This window comes from Limanda limanda, chromosome 21 (assembly GCF_963576545.1).
Source record: "Limanda limanda chromosome 21, fLimLim1.1, whole genome shotgun sequence".
In the NCBI taxonomy this organism is placed as follows: Eukaryota; Metazoa; Chordata; class Actinopteri; order Pleuronectiformes; family Pleuronectidae; genus Limanda; species Limanda limanda.
The window spans coordinates 19,866,862-19,883,263 of record NC_083656.1 but is presented as its reverse complement, the minus strand read 5'-3'; the positions used below and the strand labels follow the sequence as shown (position 1 = coordinate 19,883,263).

The 16,402-nt window shown below is 40.2% G+C and overlaps 1 protein-coding gene across 1 annotated transcript; it reads right to left on the bottom strand.

Moving 5' to 3' along the window:
• Positions 1-2,986: 2,986 nt before the first annotated feature.
• Positions 2,987-6,447, bottom strand: LOC133028324 (ectonucleotide pyrophosphatase/phosphodiesterase family member 7-like). Its single transcript, XM_061095517.1, has 5 exons — positions 6,171-6,447; positions 5,731-5,876; positions 4,934-5,566; positions 4,097-4,340; positions 2,987-3,105 (listed from the first exon to the last, which is right to left on the bottom strand). The coding sequence occupies exons 1-5, from the start codon at positions 6,445-6,447 to the stop codon at positions 2,987-2,989; spliced, it is 1,419 nt and encodes a 472-aa protein (XP_060951500.1).
• Between the last annotated feature and the right edge of the window lie 9,955 nt (positions 6,448-16,402).

The window sequence follows — 16,402 nt, the reverse complement described above, 5'->3', positions numbered from 1 at the left end:
CAAGTCCAAACTAGACACATAAGACAAGAGTCCCAGCCTGATGACATCTACACAGAAATCATGACTTTAAATCACAGCGACCCCTGGTGGCTACAGGAAGTGAAGCGTTTATTGTCCAATTGAGTCCAAACTAGACATGTAAGACTAGAGTCCCAGCCTGATGACATCTACACAGAAATCATGACTTTAAATCAGAGAGCCCCCTGGTGGCTACAGGAAGTGAAGTGTTTATTGTCCAATCAAGTCCAAACTAGACACATAAGACAAGAGTCCCAGCCTGATGACATCTACACAGAAATCATGACTTTAAATCACAGCGCCCCCTGGTGGCTACAGGAAGTGAAGCGTTTATTGTCCAATTGAGTCCAAACTAGACATGTAAGACTAGAGTCCCAGCCTGATGACATCTACACAGAAATCATGACTTTAAATCACAGCGCCCCCTGGTGGCTACAGGAAGTGAAGCGTTTATTGTCCAATTGAGTCCAAACTAGACATGTAAGACTAGAGTCCCAGCCTGATGACATCTACACAGAAATCATGACTTTAAATCACAGCGCCCCCTGGTGGCTACAGGAAGTGAAGCTTTTATCCTTGCCACAGAGAGGAAAACGCATCCAACACGGAGACGTGCGCTTGGTCATCGACCGCTCTCTCCCCCGACCGCAACAGGCTTCAACGTGCAGGTGCTCGGGCCCGCAAGTGCTACAACGTAGCCCTAGTTATTCTTTGTTATTAGTATAACACAATATACTGTCACTGTTTTATTGTCGATGGTGCAGACTGAAGGTAGAAAACTACCTGGAGTTCATCCTACCTGGTTTATCTGCAATGAAGATTTTTTAGTCAATGTTTTTCATAAAATGAAACTGAATTTGCTTTATTACTGTCCATGTGTCTGCCAGTCTTGTTTTTTATATGAAATGATAAGCATTGCAGTAACAAAACAAACTGGCATTTACTCTGTAGACAAATAGCTAAAGAGGAAAATTTTTCTTTGAATGTTATTGCCATGATGGCGATCCGCACCTATGAAACCAATACATTTCTTTGTCAGTCCAATATGATAAAATAAAATTGATCAAATTGAAAATTATCTTAATGACCTTCCAGTGGTTTGATCCATGTACTAACCACTGATTTAGATTATCTGGTGAAGCAGAAGAAGACATGTACATCCCGGTCCATCGAGTGAAGACACAGTCCAATGTAGGACCTCTTCCTTATGTGAATTTCCCAGACAGTAAACTATTTGCATGAATGTTAGCAAAGGATAATTATATAATAGTTTTACAAAATGTATGATCCTAGTTGGAAAATAACAGGATGAATCTGAGTTTTGTGTGTCTCTGAGTGTCTTCAGGACGAGTCTCTTTCTGTTTGCCGAGACAAAGCTCAGAATTAAACTCTCCACAGAAGATTTGTGGAGAGACCTGAAGAAACCAGTTCACAGACACTTTCCATCCAATGTGACAGAGCTTTAGAGCATCTGTCAAGATGATTTGATCCATTTACAGTTAAATTACCCATCGGTCAAGTTACCACAAATCCTAAATCTGCCATATAGCACATCCATTAAAAAAAGTCCCATTTGCTATTCAGTATTATTCAATACGAAAACATGAATAACATAACATACATTTTTTAACAAATTTAATTTATTTGTTTAGAAATGTATTACATGTGTGTGAAATCCATCAATAATTGCCACGAGAATAACAAGGGTAAAGGACAATTATCAAATAAAACAATATGGTATGCATGGGGATGAAATTAAAATTCAACATAATCCTGCTGCTGGTAGATGGCATTCATCAGAAACTGACCAGTGCAGAGTGAGTGCAAATACAATAAATGTATTAGTCCTCATTTAGTTATCATAAATTGTAAAAAGTAGAATCAAAAAATGGTGTAACATCCTATCAAAGGTTAAAATGCAATCGCTATAGTTGCATTTTCAATTTCAATGTTCAATTGCCTGTGCAATTTCAGTATCTTCTGTGTAATCCTGTTCACATTGTGCATATCCTATTTACATTGTTTATATTACTTTAATGTTCCCTTATGTTGATGTTGCTTGTTGTTATTATTGTTATTAGTTGTAATAGTAGTTGTAGTTATAGGAGAAGTAGAAGATCTCTGCTGCTCTGATATTTAAGAGCATTTTTAAGCTATAAAACATTTTATAAGGTTATGAGGTTATGAGTAAAAGACACTTAAACTTTTACTTCTGGCAGTTTGATAAAAGCAGGTTCTGATAATGTACTTAGGGATCCCCCCATCAGGTTTTACTGAGAAAAACTCACACTCGTAGTCTTTTGGTCTATGTCGATGTTTTTTTCCGACTCTGCCTGTGACACTTCCTTTACAGTAGAATATTGACATCAACCTCTGCACGCACGTTTAAGACCTTAGTATGCTGCCTATCTTATCTTTTGTTTTCACAAGTCGAAGTATGAGAGTTTTATATATTTTTATAACGGTTTTACTGGACTGATCAGATACACAGCCTGTGTGTAACTGTGTGTACAGCAGTGTGTGTCTCTGTGGCAGAAAGAGAAAGAAGAGATTGTAGAGATTGTAAAGATTGTAATAGATATGATCAAAGTTACTGCAGCAAACACCATTAACACTAAAAAACACTTTATTAAACTGATATACACCTCCATGCATCACAACATGGACCCTCACTCAGTAAGTACAACAATTTGTCTTCCATTCTATATATAAAGCTTAAAACTGAACTTTAACTGAATATTAAACCGAATTCTTTGTAGGTGCACCAACCTAGAATCAGCTGAGCTACAGCAATCTGAATAGAAAATTACCAGCTGCTTTAAGTTCACAGGGTTGCTGCTCAGAATTTTTATTGAAATATCAATCAATGCACTCATCGCTCAAACATTAAACACATTAATACACAAACCAGGGATGTTTGCTCTTCATCTACGGGACTTTTGCTCTTCAAGATCACTTTCAAAATTCATTATGCTCTATTCCTTTTCCACACGTTGTAAGATGTAGAGAAGATGAACACGAGTGCAAGACATCCAATCGCTGCTGACAAGCCAGTCACCACCTCCTTTTGAATGTTCCTCTCTGGAACTGCAAACATACAGAAAACATGCATAAAAAATAAAGCAGCAAAAAAGCCAATATATACAAAAACAGACAGGGAATCTCATAAAAAAACAAAACAAAGATTTACATATTTCTTGAAGGGTTAAAAAATCTTGAAAACAACAGTAACCTTTTACAAAGTGATAAAAAATTTTATTTGCAGCAGTTACATAATCAGAGTCTATGTGATGTCATTGCCGTAATCAGCCAATAACTATCACTTAGCAAAGGTTATCTTATCTTCTTTCTAATTCACAGTGGATGCCAAATCCATCTTAGGTTTATCGAACTTTGCAGGAAGATATAAACTTTATGACAGAGGTACGACTGATGTAAGATTCAAAGGTTGGATGCAACATTGTGCACATCCATAATAATCGGACCTATGATAAAAAAAATGACATTAATGGTTCACGGAAGTATAACTGATAACTAGAACAAGCACAATAGATGAGGAAATTAAACCGTGTTTGATGCATCAACTGTATACATTTAAACATAATAATAATATTGCATTACAACAAAGTCCTTATAGGAAAGTCTCCTCTCAGCGTACCGGCATGTTCCATAAAAACATGCCAATAATGGTAAATGGTCTATAGTTTGATCAACACTGGTAATACCTCTTTCATCACAAATGTCATTACTGCTCTCTTCATCTCTGTCAGAAGTTTTTGTGTTGAATAGATACTGTTGTATAGGAAAAACACTGGCTATAGAACCACTGTATGGATGTGTTTGTGAATGGGTGAATGTCACTTATGAAGTACAAACTTATGAAGTAAAGTGCTTTGGTTGATAAGACTAGAAAACAACTATTTAAATAGAGACCATTTATGTAAGAGTAAATTAAGGGTCTTTGAGTTTGTAATATATTGTTCAAGGCCTTCAAATAAGGCCCCAAAGCTGAGCCATCTCTACAACAGAGCAACCTCCATAAAAATATGATCAATTATTGGTATGGGTGCTCACTTACAAACTTTGTCTCCTTTGTCTTTCTTGGGGAGGAGCATGTGTTTGGTATTGTCCAAGTGTCCATCGTTGACTTCTGGGTCGATTCCCAGTAGATTGCACATCAGTGGGTACACATCAACCATGTCAAAGGGATGTACCAGAAGGTTTTTCTGGAAGTCAGGCCCCACTGCCCTGAAGAAGGATTTCATATCCATGGCTTCATTATCAAAGCCATGGTCTCCTTTGTTGGAGTGCAGAGGTAATAACTGTCGATGCAAAAAATTTGACATTTTGGTCAAGTGGTATGTGTCACACTGTATGATTATGTAATCTATATATGTAATATGTAAAACGACTTGATTATAAATAAAGACCATATCGGGCTGGGAGCTACATCTGCCGGGCACACAATACTGTTTACACTTTTACACCCAAATCAAAGAGATGTGGACCTATATTTAATTCCCTTAACCTAGGCCAAATGTGTGTTAGCCATTGTTAACTCTCGATTAAAGACGGAAATGTATTCAATATAAATAATAATAATATTGATGTTTAAATATCGTTAAATAACAATTAGTAAGTTAATTATATGTTTGCTAAAAGTACTATATCAACTACTATGGTAAAGAATGAGTTGCAGAACAGTACAGACACCTGCATGGCACTCAGTAGAGCGTAAATAAAGGAATTTGATAAAAGAGGCGTATATTGCTGTTCTCAACGAATAGTTGTAATACTACCAGATGAAGATAGTTATGGGTACACACAAAGATTATCAAACATACAGACTTCCTCAAACCTCACATACACCCTACGAAACATGGGATAAATATGCTCACACTGTGTATTCTCTCACCCCATTAACAACGTATCCAGGGTCAGCAATGAGGATGATGGGCAGGAGTAGAGGATGGTTACTGTAGTGCAGCCTAGCTGGCACATCCTCTTTCTTATACACATGAAGGTTAGGGTGGCTTCCTTTCAGAGCTTGGTATACCTTCTCCAGCTTCCCCTCTTTAGGGAGCAGCATCCCAAGAGGACCATAATCCAACAGTTGGAACTGGATGTCTCTGAAGCTGAAGCCAGGGATCTTTGAGAGGATAATCTTCTCAACTATTCCACCCTGTAGGATTGTATTCATACCATGGTCAGAGGTGATGATAATGTTGAGCCGGTCAGTAAGGCCATGGTCTTGGATCTTGCCGCGGATGTAACCTATAGTACGATCTACTTGCTGGACCATCTCCCGCACTTCTGGTGAATCTGGTCCATATGAGTGCCCAGCCAAATCTGGTTCTCCGAAGTACAAAGACACAAAGTCCAGGTCTTGTTGATGGAACCACTCTCCAATCACCTTGTCAACGTTCAGCCTCCAGTTGGTCTCATTCGAGTAATCATAGAAAGGAGGTTCTACCTCCCTCATGCTCACAGTCTCTCCTTTGTAGGTGGCTGCTGTGCCAGGGAAATGTAGTGAGCCTGCTTTTAGTCCCTGGAAGTGGATAAGACCCCATGTAAACATAAAAGAAAAGAAAAGTATTTTTTTCTTTAAAGGAAATTACTGGTGTAGTTCTACATCTTACATTGTATTTGAATGTAGCTAAATAAGGCGATTATTTTAGGTGGGTAAATAGAAAACAGAGGGATCTAATCAACCTGTCTCTGTGCTGTTATCCAGATGGGTAGACTGCCATTGTCCCAGTAGGAATCAACAAACTGAGCCTCGTAGTATTGCTTCTTCTGCTGAGTGGTAGTGTCGAACCACATGTTGTGGATAACTCCATGATTCTCAATGTGACGTCCTGAGGAAATAAACCCCAAAAAACGATGTACATGTTTAAATTAGACATCTTAGTTTACTATTGAATTATTATCATATGAGTAATTATTCATTACTTAATTCATTAATTAGTAAATAAATTGCATGACCTGTCCACCCTCAGAGCCAGAATTGACTAAAGCAAGTCTGTATACAGAATGTTCAGATGGCATCAGTTACCAAGCTCTAATACCTCAACAAAGACTTACTGCCATGCTTTAACCTCACAGTTGAGCCATATGAATAGATTACACAGATGTTAAACTGTTGATTTTACCTGTCAGCATTGTGAAGTGAGAAGGGGAGGTTATTGTGATGAAGGCTGGAGTAACATAGGCTGCCTTCACCCCGTCTCGTGCCATCTCGTCCAGGTTAGGAGTTTCAGTGATACGGTCATAGTCGTAGCGGAAGCCATCGAAGGAGATTAGTAGCAGCTTGTTTCTGGTGGATCCAGTGAAAACTGCCCGCTGATCAGAAACATAGTCCCTTGGTGGGGCAGCAACACAGGGAGAGCAGACAGTTAAGCCAAGTACAAGAAGGCAGACCAACAACATGACTGACGATCAAGAGCTTGTTGTAATTGGAAATCTGCTGAATCAACAATTGATTCCCGTTGTCTCTCTTTTGTCTAAATCTCTATCCTTTAGATCTGGAAACAATGTCCCTCAATATTTGTCTGATCAAAATGTTCCTCTGTTCCAACTGCCTGTAGTCAATGGTTTGATATTTTTCCAAGCAAAATGTGAGACCTTAATGATCTAACCACTCTTATCTACCCATAAAGATAAGACAGACGTTATGCTTTTATTACTGTAATTGTTATATGGAAAATGAGAGAGCGAGAGAGAGAGAGAGACAGTGTGAGACAGAAAGAGAAAGATAGAGAGTATGTGTTTGTGTGTGTGTGTGTGTGTGTGTGTGTTTGTGTGTGTGTGAAAAGAGCTTGAAATTGCGAGCCTTTGAACCCGATTGTCAAGATATAAAATACAGTTGTTAAATACAGCTATCTACCTACTAATTCCGTAAACGTCGGTCTGTAATTGAAATGCATATCTCCTAAACCGTTCATCTAATCAGCCTAACACTGTATTGTAAATTGCCCAACAAAGTGCACTGATAATTTTTGTGCGACCTGAACATATGACACATTCAATTTAAATCATATTATAATAAATTATTATATTATACAGTATATTGCAGAACTGTCCGAGGAAGACTCACTAATGAGGAGTAATTCTGAAGTAGCCCCAGAGCTTTAACACAGGCCATGAAAACAGCCCATTCCAAACAGGCAGATTTACAACAGGCACTGCACTACTTCCTTTTAAACGTTTCTTATCCGTGTAATCTACACTTTATTACTTTTGAATAGGGTTGCAAAGGGGCGGAAAGTTTACACGGGAATATTAAGCTCGGGAATTTTGTGAATTTTGAAAAAAAAAAAAAACTATGCAAATTAAACGCTGAGCAAGAAAACATCATTCAAAACTCTATTTTAAAGATGTATGGAATGCAGCACACGCTGCAGGTTGAATTTCAACCCTTCACTGTGCATTCTTCCATCACATGCACAGATAATTCCCAGCATCCTGCACACTACAGCAGGGCTATTGAGGTCTGCTGTAGTGTGCAGGACTAGTCAAGTTACTACCCAAGTTTCCATGATATTACTGGGGAAAATATATTAGCATGCTGATTGAGGATTGTTCATCTGTTCATCTAGCCTATTTCCATTCATTTATCCATCAATTGTAAAATATTTTTACAGACTATTCCAATTGTTTGGCTAACTATTTATATCTCTGGCATTGCATTAGTGTTTTTTTACAAACTTTTTTCTCATCTTATTCTACAGAACAATGCCACGTGCACTATCTCATGTGTGGAGATATTTCACCCCATCCAATGTAGAAGGAAAGGCTGTGTACATTTGCAAATACTGTGCAAAGACCTATGTTAAGAATGACACAAAGATGCAGAAGCATATAGTCTAGTGCCCAAAGTTTCCTCAGGGCTCAAATCAGCCTATGACATAACAAAATGTTTATATTTATGTCTGTATATGACAAGGTACATACAGTTAGTATAAATTACCCAAAACATTTCCAGTTTATTCCCGTTAATTCCCTTTAATTCCCGTTAATTCCCATGGAAAGTTTCCAACTTTGAATATTCCCGGAATTTTGCAACACTACTTTTGAACCTAAACAAAGGTAACTTTACTATGTATCCAGTATGTCACCTCTCATCGCATTTAGCAGGGAGCCACCGAGAACCGTGCTCAGGCCCACTCTGTGATCAAAAGTGCATTTAGCATCATGCGACCAGATTTCAAAGCTCTCAAGTGCTTTCTGCCTTTACAGTGAACAGTGGTTGTTGTTTGTTTAGCTATTGTGCACAACTTCTGCCTCAGAAATGGAGACACACTTGAGACATACCATGACCAGACGACAGAGATGGTCAGGTCCAGCTAGACTTGTGATGCTTCGTGTGCACATCACTGTGCACGCCTCTCCTCCAGCTCTTTAGGACCGTGACTACTATTTACTGGTAGATGGACAATATTTGACTATCATTCAAGGCAAAACTCTTTCACAAATCGACACCAGTCATTTTTTACAAGTTTCATTCCATGTAAATAGTTGGATCATGAAGACTTCTAAACTGGCTGGTGTTTCAGCAGGAACAGTGCCATCTGCATTTAGGTCTATGGAAGCAACACCATTAAACAAGTAAGTTGTGGTAGACAGCACATGTTTGATGACTGTGATAGTGCACGCTCACACACACACACACACACACACACACACACACACACACACACACACACACACACACACACACACACACAGCATCTTAATCACTTATATTTCAGTATTTCTATAATTATTTGTTTTTATTATTTTTTACTTAGGCTCATTGTCTTGTTATTGGGCCTCTCCAACCCAGGATAAAAATACTTACAATAAAGTCCAAATCAACCGCATATTTGTGTCCCATGATGCAATTTGCATAGGAACAGCAGTGGAGTAAGGACGCTAGGAAGCAGGGGCTGAAGCCCCCCTAAAATGTTCTTCAGCCCCCCCAAATAATTATTGGGATTTTTTTTAATTTCTTTTTTTTTCTTTTTTTTTTTTTTAATTAAACTTTTGTTTTATACATGGACAAGTTATTTATAACTCTAACATGCTACATTTGTGAGTGCGTTTCTGGTTTGTATGTTTTCTCCCCCTTCAAATTACAATCCAATAGCCTCTCATCATACATAACAATAAAAGACCAGGCACTAGGACCTTGGGGAGTCTGCATCGCTGCTGCGCTGGCTTTCTCACTCTGCCAAGTAACTAGTTGTTAACGATTGTTACCTGCTTAAATTTAGGTTTACTTGAGGCAAATTAAAGTGAATATTGTATTGAGCTATGTTAACACGAAGCTAACTAGCTAGCTATTTTGTTAGAAAATGTCTCCAGTGAGCAAGAGTGTGAACGAGCAAATTTGAAATGTAAGAAATAACTATCGACAGCTCGCTATTCTATCTTATTCCCTTCTGCTCATAATACAACAAATAAACAACTCAGAAGTTGACACTGGCAGGTCCATTCTCCATCCATTGTGTGTGGTCCCTTTAAGAATTAGGATTTGGGAGTGACGCGGATATCTAGTATATCCGTCTTTCCTTTACAAGCAGGAAAATTATTTCTCTCTATTTGAGAAAAGTTCATATTTGTGTTGTCAAATTTCACAATGACCCTGAAATTCTGTCTCTTCTGTTATCTTATACTGAATGAATGCAAGCAAAGATACAGAGAAAAAATCACACTCTTTCTGATTGAACCAATCTATGAACTGTCTGAAACAATGGATATCCTCAGCCCCAAATGAGCCCAAAAAAAAATTGTTCAAACGTTCACCTTCCTTAGGGGCTAAGCCCCCCCTTTCTTTCAATCCTAGAAACGCCCCTGCTAGGAAGACTAGCATCTCTGCAACAGGGCACCAAGTTTCTTGTAGACAAATTGAGAAGACACAACAATAGTTTATATATTGTATATTTGTCAGGTAGAGTAGTTCCACAAGCGATGCTCTCTCTATATATATATATATATATAACCCTTTTTACAAGGACAGCTCTTCGATTTCTGTACAGTCCCTGATACTCCCTGATGCATCCAGTATTAAGAATACACACAAAAAACTATATTCCTTCACCCTGCAAGATTCCCCAGACACAAAAGGCTAACTACAAGTGGGATTGTTTTCACTGTGATTTTCACAAAACTGTAATGCCAGAATGTCAATACTTTCAACAGACCAGTAGGTGGCGACTCCACTCCATTAACTTAGGTTCAAGACATCAGATTTCAATCCAACCCTCAACCAGAGTCCTGTTGGTTTCTCAATTTGTACAGCTCTATAAAAAGACATTGATTAAAGTTAAAAAAATTCTTCACCTCTTTTGTATTGAAGGTGGAGACATTAACATTGGTGCAAAGCAGTTTGTGTCTGTGTTACTGTTAAAAGATAAAGGTGTTGACACAAATCTTCCTGTGTAGTGATATAAAAAAAATGCTGCTGGAGAATTACTGAATTACTTAACATCTAATAGTCTTTTATGGAAAGTATTTTACTTTAATGAAAGCTGGGATGGTTCTGTTATCTCATACAGGGAATGAGGGGCAATATAGCTGCCAGCCTCCTTGGAAAGAGATGTATCATAGTTATTACACTCATATTACATTTGTACACACAATAGATATGTTTATTTCATATTCCTGCACAACATTAAAAGCATTATGAACTACATTCATATGATTTTGTTGTTGTTTTTATATGAAGGCATTCAATATGAATTATTGTGGGAAAAGACCTGACACCATTGGCCTGTCCATGAGAATGGAAAATACAACATTGAGACACCTTTTGTGTGACAAGGTGGGGGCACATCTGTGAAACTTCACTGAAGCCATAAAATCCAAACAAACAAGAATTACTCTAGACAAGAAACAGCAAGCATACCATCACTGCAATATTCTAAAAAGACACAATTTAGTCAGCTGGAAAAACATGATCAAATTCAGTAGATTGTGTTTTTTTTAAAACTAATAAACAATATGGTTCCTCCACCGCTCCGTACCTTTATAACATTAAAAACAAGACAAAATTATAGAGCAACAACTAGAGGTGAATGTCTTACACAAAGAAGACAAAGTACTTTTGGCCAATCGGCTTTATCTGTCAGAGCGTTACATTTTTACATTCCATTACATATCATTTAGCTGATGCTTTTATCTAAAGCGACCTACAATAAATGCATTCAACCATGTGGGTAAAAACCCAGAACAGCAAGAATGAAGTAAGTACAATTAGTCTTCAAAAAGCCAAACTACAAGTATTACATATAAGTGCAGTATATAAGTGGAACTAAACATTTTTAAAAAATTTTTATATAAACGCCAGAGTTGCGTTGGCTATTAGACATCATCTTCTTAATCAAGGTTTAATTGGAAGAAATGTGTCTTTAGTCTGCGGTGGATGTTGTGTAGGCGTTCTGCTGTCCTGATGTCAATGGGGTGCTCATTCCACCATTTAAGAGCCAGGACAACAAAGACTGGTGAGCAACAAGCCGATTGGCAAATGTAAAGCGGAATGAATGGGCTGGGGTGTAAGGTTTGACCATGTCCTGTTCACAGCACGGTACGCAAAGTACTACTGTCTTGAAACGGATGCAGGTTGGTAATCAGTGAAGGGAGCGGAGGAGCAGAGTAGTGTGAGTAGGTTAAAGACCAGTCTAGCTGCTGCATTCTGGATGAGCTGCAGAGGTCGGAAGGCACAGAGACTACAGATGAATTGGGGGATTTTTATATTTCTGTTCTGTGGCACAGAGCATTTTGTCAAATTTTGTAACAATGAAATGGTCCATGGTTTGATCCCCATCTCCTCAGTCCACATGTTTAAGTGTCCTTTGGCAAAATGCTCAACCCCAGTCCTTGGCTGTGCCGTTGGTGTGTGAAGGTGTATGTGTAATAGAGAAAAGCTGTATGAAGTGCTAGATAAATGCAGCACATTCACCTTCCATTTTATCTGTAAAAGTTTGCTTCAAAAACTGCAGCATTACAGTAACACCTGATGAATTTCATTTTTTTATTTAATAAATCACAATAGCCTTGCAACATGATAAATCACATCTCAACAGCGTAATGACTGGTTCATGGCATGGAGAGAGTTGTCCACTCACCAGAATTTCGATAGTTCGATCCACAGCTCCTCTAATCTACAGTAAAAAAGTGTTCTTGCACAAGATACTGAACCACAAACTGTCCCTGATGGCTGTGCCGATAGATAAAAAGCGCAGTGTATAGAAATGCTGCATGAATATGAGTGAATGGTTGAATGTGATCTTCTACTGTGAAGCTCTTTGATTGGTTGATAAGACTGGCCATATGATACATAAATACATTCAATACCATTTACAGTACAGAAGTTATTAAAATACGCTGATTGCTGTTGACCTCAGGACAAGCAGTTGGTGTCGCCTCTGTAGCATATCAGCTGATCACTTAAACACTAATTGAAAACTAGTTAATTGGCTCACCAACTGCTGATAGTTGCGACTTTACCCTATGGCTTAGATGTGCTCGTGTTTATATTGTTAAGTTCATAAATATAAGTTAAACCTATTACAATGCAAAACATTGTATTTTAACGTGTGTCTAGAAACATGTGGTTTAGTTTGCTGAGTGGGCAGGAGGCGTAAGAGAAGGTGTGTATGTGTATAGATGTATTTAGTGTGTATGTGTTTGCAGCACTATTGCCTTAGTCTGTGCTGGTGACAGTGATGTATGGGTAATTTAAAAAGTTGTTCTTTTCCACAGAGCGGTCTGCAGTCACACCAGCCAACCACAGCCCATTCTCCAACAGCATTGACAAAACTCATCTACATCCACTCCAACACACACAGAGAGAGAGAGAGAGAGAGAGAGAGAGAGAGAGAGAGAGAGAGAGAGAGAGAGAGAGAGAGAGAGAGAGAGAGAGAGAGAGAGAGAGAGAGAGAGAGAGAGAGAGAGAGAGGGAGAGAGAGAGAGAGAGAGATTGATTTTTGAAGTCACTTTTATTTACTCAATGAATTTCTAAAACACAAGATACATCAAAATAAAAACCCCAACAATATTCAATCCAAAATATGACCAAACACCAGCTGATCTTTTTTCACAGAGCATAAAACTTTCTTGAGGCACCACATCTTCTCAAAATCTTGTACATTATTTGTCAAAATAAAGAAAGATAGGTCAGTTTTCAGCCTTGCCTTTAACATTCGTTTGAAGATGCACATAACATCTACATCCAGTGAGTCTTCAAGTTTTTTCCTCCTGGAGAGATAGATCGCCATCTTAGCTTGACCCAAAATAAAATTGAAGAGCTGACATTTTATTTTGTCTTTACTGTTGTACTTGTGACCCAGGATGAACATTTGATCTGAGAAAACTTCATTGAACAAAGCAAACAAATGAGTCAGAAACAGAAACAGTGAGGAGAGCCGCCCACACTTCAGAAAACAATGAAAAACTGTCTCCCTCTGTGGACAGAAGGGACACGTAGCAGCAACTTCAGAATTAATCACAGAGACAAAAGCATTTACAGGAACAGCTCCGTGTAAAACCCTCCACTGTAAGTCCCCCCCCCCTCTTAGTCAGCGGAGGTTTGTAGAGTGCTGTCCACTCCGGCCTCTGAGCCTCTGTCAGGGCCAGATGAGTCCTCCATGGAGAGTCACTCCGGGCTGCTAGTCGGTTCTGGTTCAGAAACTTCACTAGTAAATAATACATTGTTTTACCCGTCATGGTGCTAAGTGTGTTACCAGAAGCAGCTTTTAACTTCAACAAAACACCTTCACATTTTAACACAGGAACAATGTTCACCTCAGGAAGAGGATCACTGGTGTCCGGCTGAATGAGTTCATTACAGTAATCAGTGATCAACTGAAGTTCAGGGTGAGTCAGCTGCTGTTTCCAGCCTCTCAGCAGGAGGCTCACCACCCTGACTGACCTGATCCCCAAACGTGAGGCCAGACCTGCAGCGTTGTCCAGGTGAGGGCCACACACCTCCACCACATGGCCCAGCGTGAGGACCCGGGCCTCGCACAGTTTTTGAGGCAGGCCTGGTTCTGCATCACACCGGAGCCGAGTCCCGTGCAGCACTGGCTCTCTGAGGAGCCAGAGCAGAGAGTCACAGGTCTTCAGTCTGCCCTTATGGAACATTCCCCACACTCTGAGCAGTCCTTTGTAGAAAACTGGAAGGTTGTCCAACTTACATCCCATAACATCCATTAGAAACCACGACTCAGCCAGGCCCAGCCCTCCACACCGCTCCAGTATGGCTCGGGCTACTGGTCTCCAGACCAGGTCTCCAGGTCCGGTCAGCAGCCTTTGAATGAGCTGGAGCCTGAAAGCGGCCCCCCTGCTCGCCAAGTGGACAAGTCCTTGCCCCCCCTCCTCCGAAGGCAGAAAGAGGACACTTTGTGGGACCCAGTGTAGACGGTCCCAGAAGAAGTCCACCATCACCGCCTGGATTCTGGCCAGCAGACGTGCTGGGGGGTCCACACAGGCCAGTCGGTGCCACAGCATGGAGGAAACCAGGTTATTTATGATGAGGGTGCGGCCTTTAAACGACATGTGTGGGTGAAGCCACTTCCATTTTTTAAGTCGCCCTTCTACCTTCTCTAAAACATTATCCCAATTTTTGCTCATGAAGGTTGCATCCCCAAGATAGATCCCTAGATATCTAAGACCTTCTTTATTCCAGGTCAACCCCCCCGGTAACACAAGTTCTCTGCTCAGCTTAGTTCCTACTGCTAAAGCTTCGCTTTTTCCCCAGTTAACTCTAGCAGATGATATTTTGCCAAACTGATCTACAGTTTCAACCAGTATATCAATGTCTTCCTGTTTTTTTTACAAAAACCATGACATCGTCCGCATAAGCCGATACTTTCACAGCTTGTGGACACCCCGGGAGACTTGCACCTGACAGTTGTACTCTCAGCCTGTGCAGGAGCGGCTCTATGGCTAGCGAGTACAGCATGCCAGATAGGGAGCAGCCCTGTCTGATTCCCCTCTGGACTTTAAAAGGAGAGCTTAACCCACCATTAATCTTTAAGACACTCTCAATGTCACTGTACAATGTCCGGATCATGGCTATGAGACCAGGGCTGAATCCAAACACCTGCAGCGTCTGCCACAAGTATCTGTGTTCAACCCGGTCAAAAGCCTTTTCTTGATCTATAGAAATAAGACCAAGTTCACAGCCCGATGAACCAGAGAGCTCCAAAACATCGCGAATCAGAGTGATGTTGTCAGATATCAGCCTGCTGGGCACACAATAGGTCTGGTCTACATGAATGACCTGCTCCATCACTTTTCTCAGCCTCGTGGCCAACACTTTGGACAAAAGTTTATAGTCAGTGCAGAGCAGAGCCACTGGTCGCCAGTTCTTTATCTCTTGAAGATTTCCTTTTTTGGGAAGAAGGGTGAGGACCGCTCTCCTGCAGCTTAAAGGTAACTGTCCTTTGTTTAAACTGTCTCTGAGAACCAACAGCAGATCTCCTCCAATCACAGGCCAGAACACCTTGTAAAAGTCCGCAGGCAGTCCATCGATACCAGGAGCCTTGCCGTTCTTTATCCTCTGCAGCGCCGCATGTAGCTCTTCAGCAGAGAGCTGCGTGTGTAGCTCTGCACTGACCTCTGCAGGAACCTTGGGTAGACCCTCAAAAAACGTCTGTGCCACCTCTGGTCTCTCTTGGAACTCCATCTTGAAAAGTTCCTCATAGAATCTGACAGCATATCTGCGAATCTCTGCAGACTCCTGCAGCAGCCGCCCTGTGTTGGACCGCAGGGAGGTCATGAGTCTTTTTTGCCCGTTCTTACGTTCGAGGCCAAAGAAGAAGTGAGAGGGAGCATCCATCTTGGCAACATGCTGGAACCGGGAGCGAACCAGTGCACCTTGAGCAGAAAAACCCAACAGGTCTGACAGAGCTGACCTTTTGTTTTTGAGAACTTTATTATGTTCTCCGTCTCCTGTGGATTCTGCCAAAATTTTGCAGATCCACTATTTCTGTCTCCAGAGCTTTCATAGACCTGGTCATGTCCCTAGTGACATTGAGAGTGTACTGTAGGCACAGATTCTTAATTTGACCCTTTCCTATATCCCACCACTGCTGTAATGAGGTGTAGTCAGATTTTGTTTTTGAATAGTTGTTCCAAAACAAACTGAGAGCATTTTTGAAAACATTATCTGACAGCAGGGCTACATTGAAATGCCAGTAACTACTGCTGCATTTTATATTTTTAATAGAAACTGAAACCTGAACCAGTGAATGGTCTGAAATGCCAACTGGGTGTATGGAGCAGTGTATGCAGCTCTGAAGAGTATTGGCCTGATGTTTCAAACAATAGAATCTGTCCAGCCGAGCCATAGATAGAGTGTTGTCTCTAGTATGAACCCAAGTGTACTGACGCTGAGTGT

Excerpts from the sequence above, each read along its gene's own strand:
- LOC133028324 (XM_061095517.1), bottom strand. The coding sequence starts at position 6,447 with ATGTTGTTGGTCTGCCTTCTTGTACTTGGCTTAACTGTCTGCTCTCCC. Across the intron at positions 5,567-5,730 it reads GGATAACAGCACAGAGACAG|GGACTAAAAGCAGGCTCACT; the intron begins GTTGATTAGATC and ends ATCCACTTCCAG. Across the intron at positions 4,341-4,933 it reads CTGGATACGTTGTTAATGGG|TTATTACCTCTGCACTCCAA; the intron begins GTGAGAGAATAC and ends TTGCATCGACAG.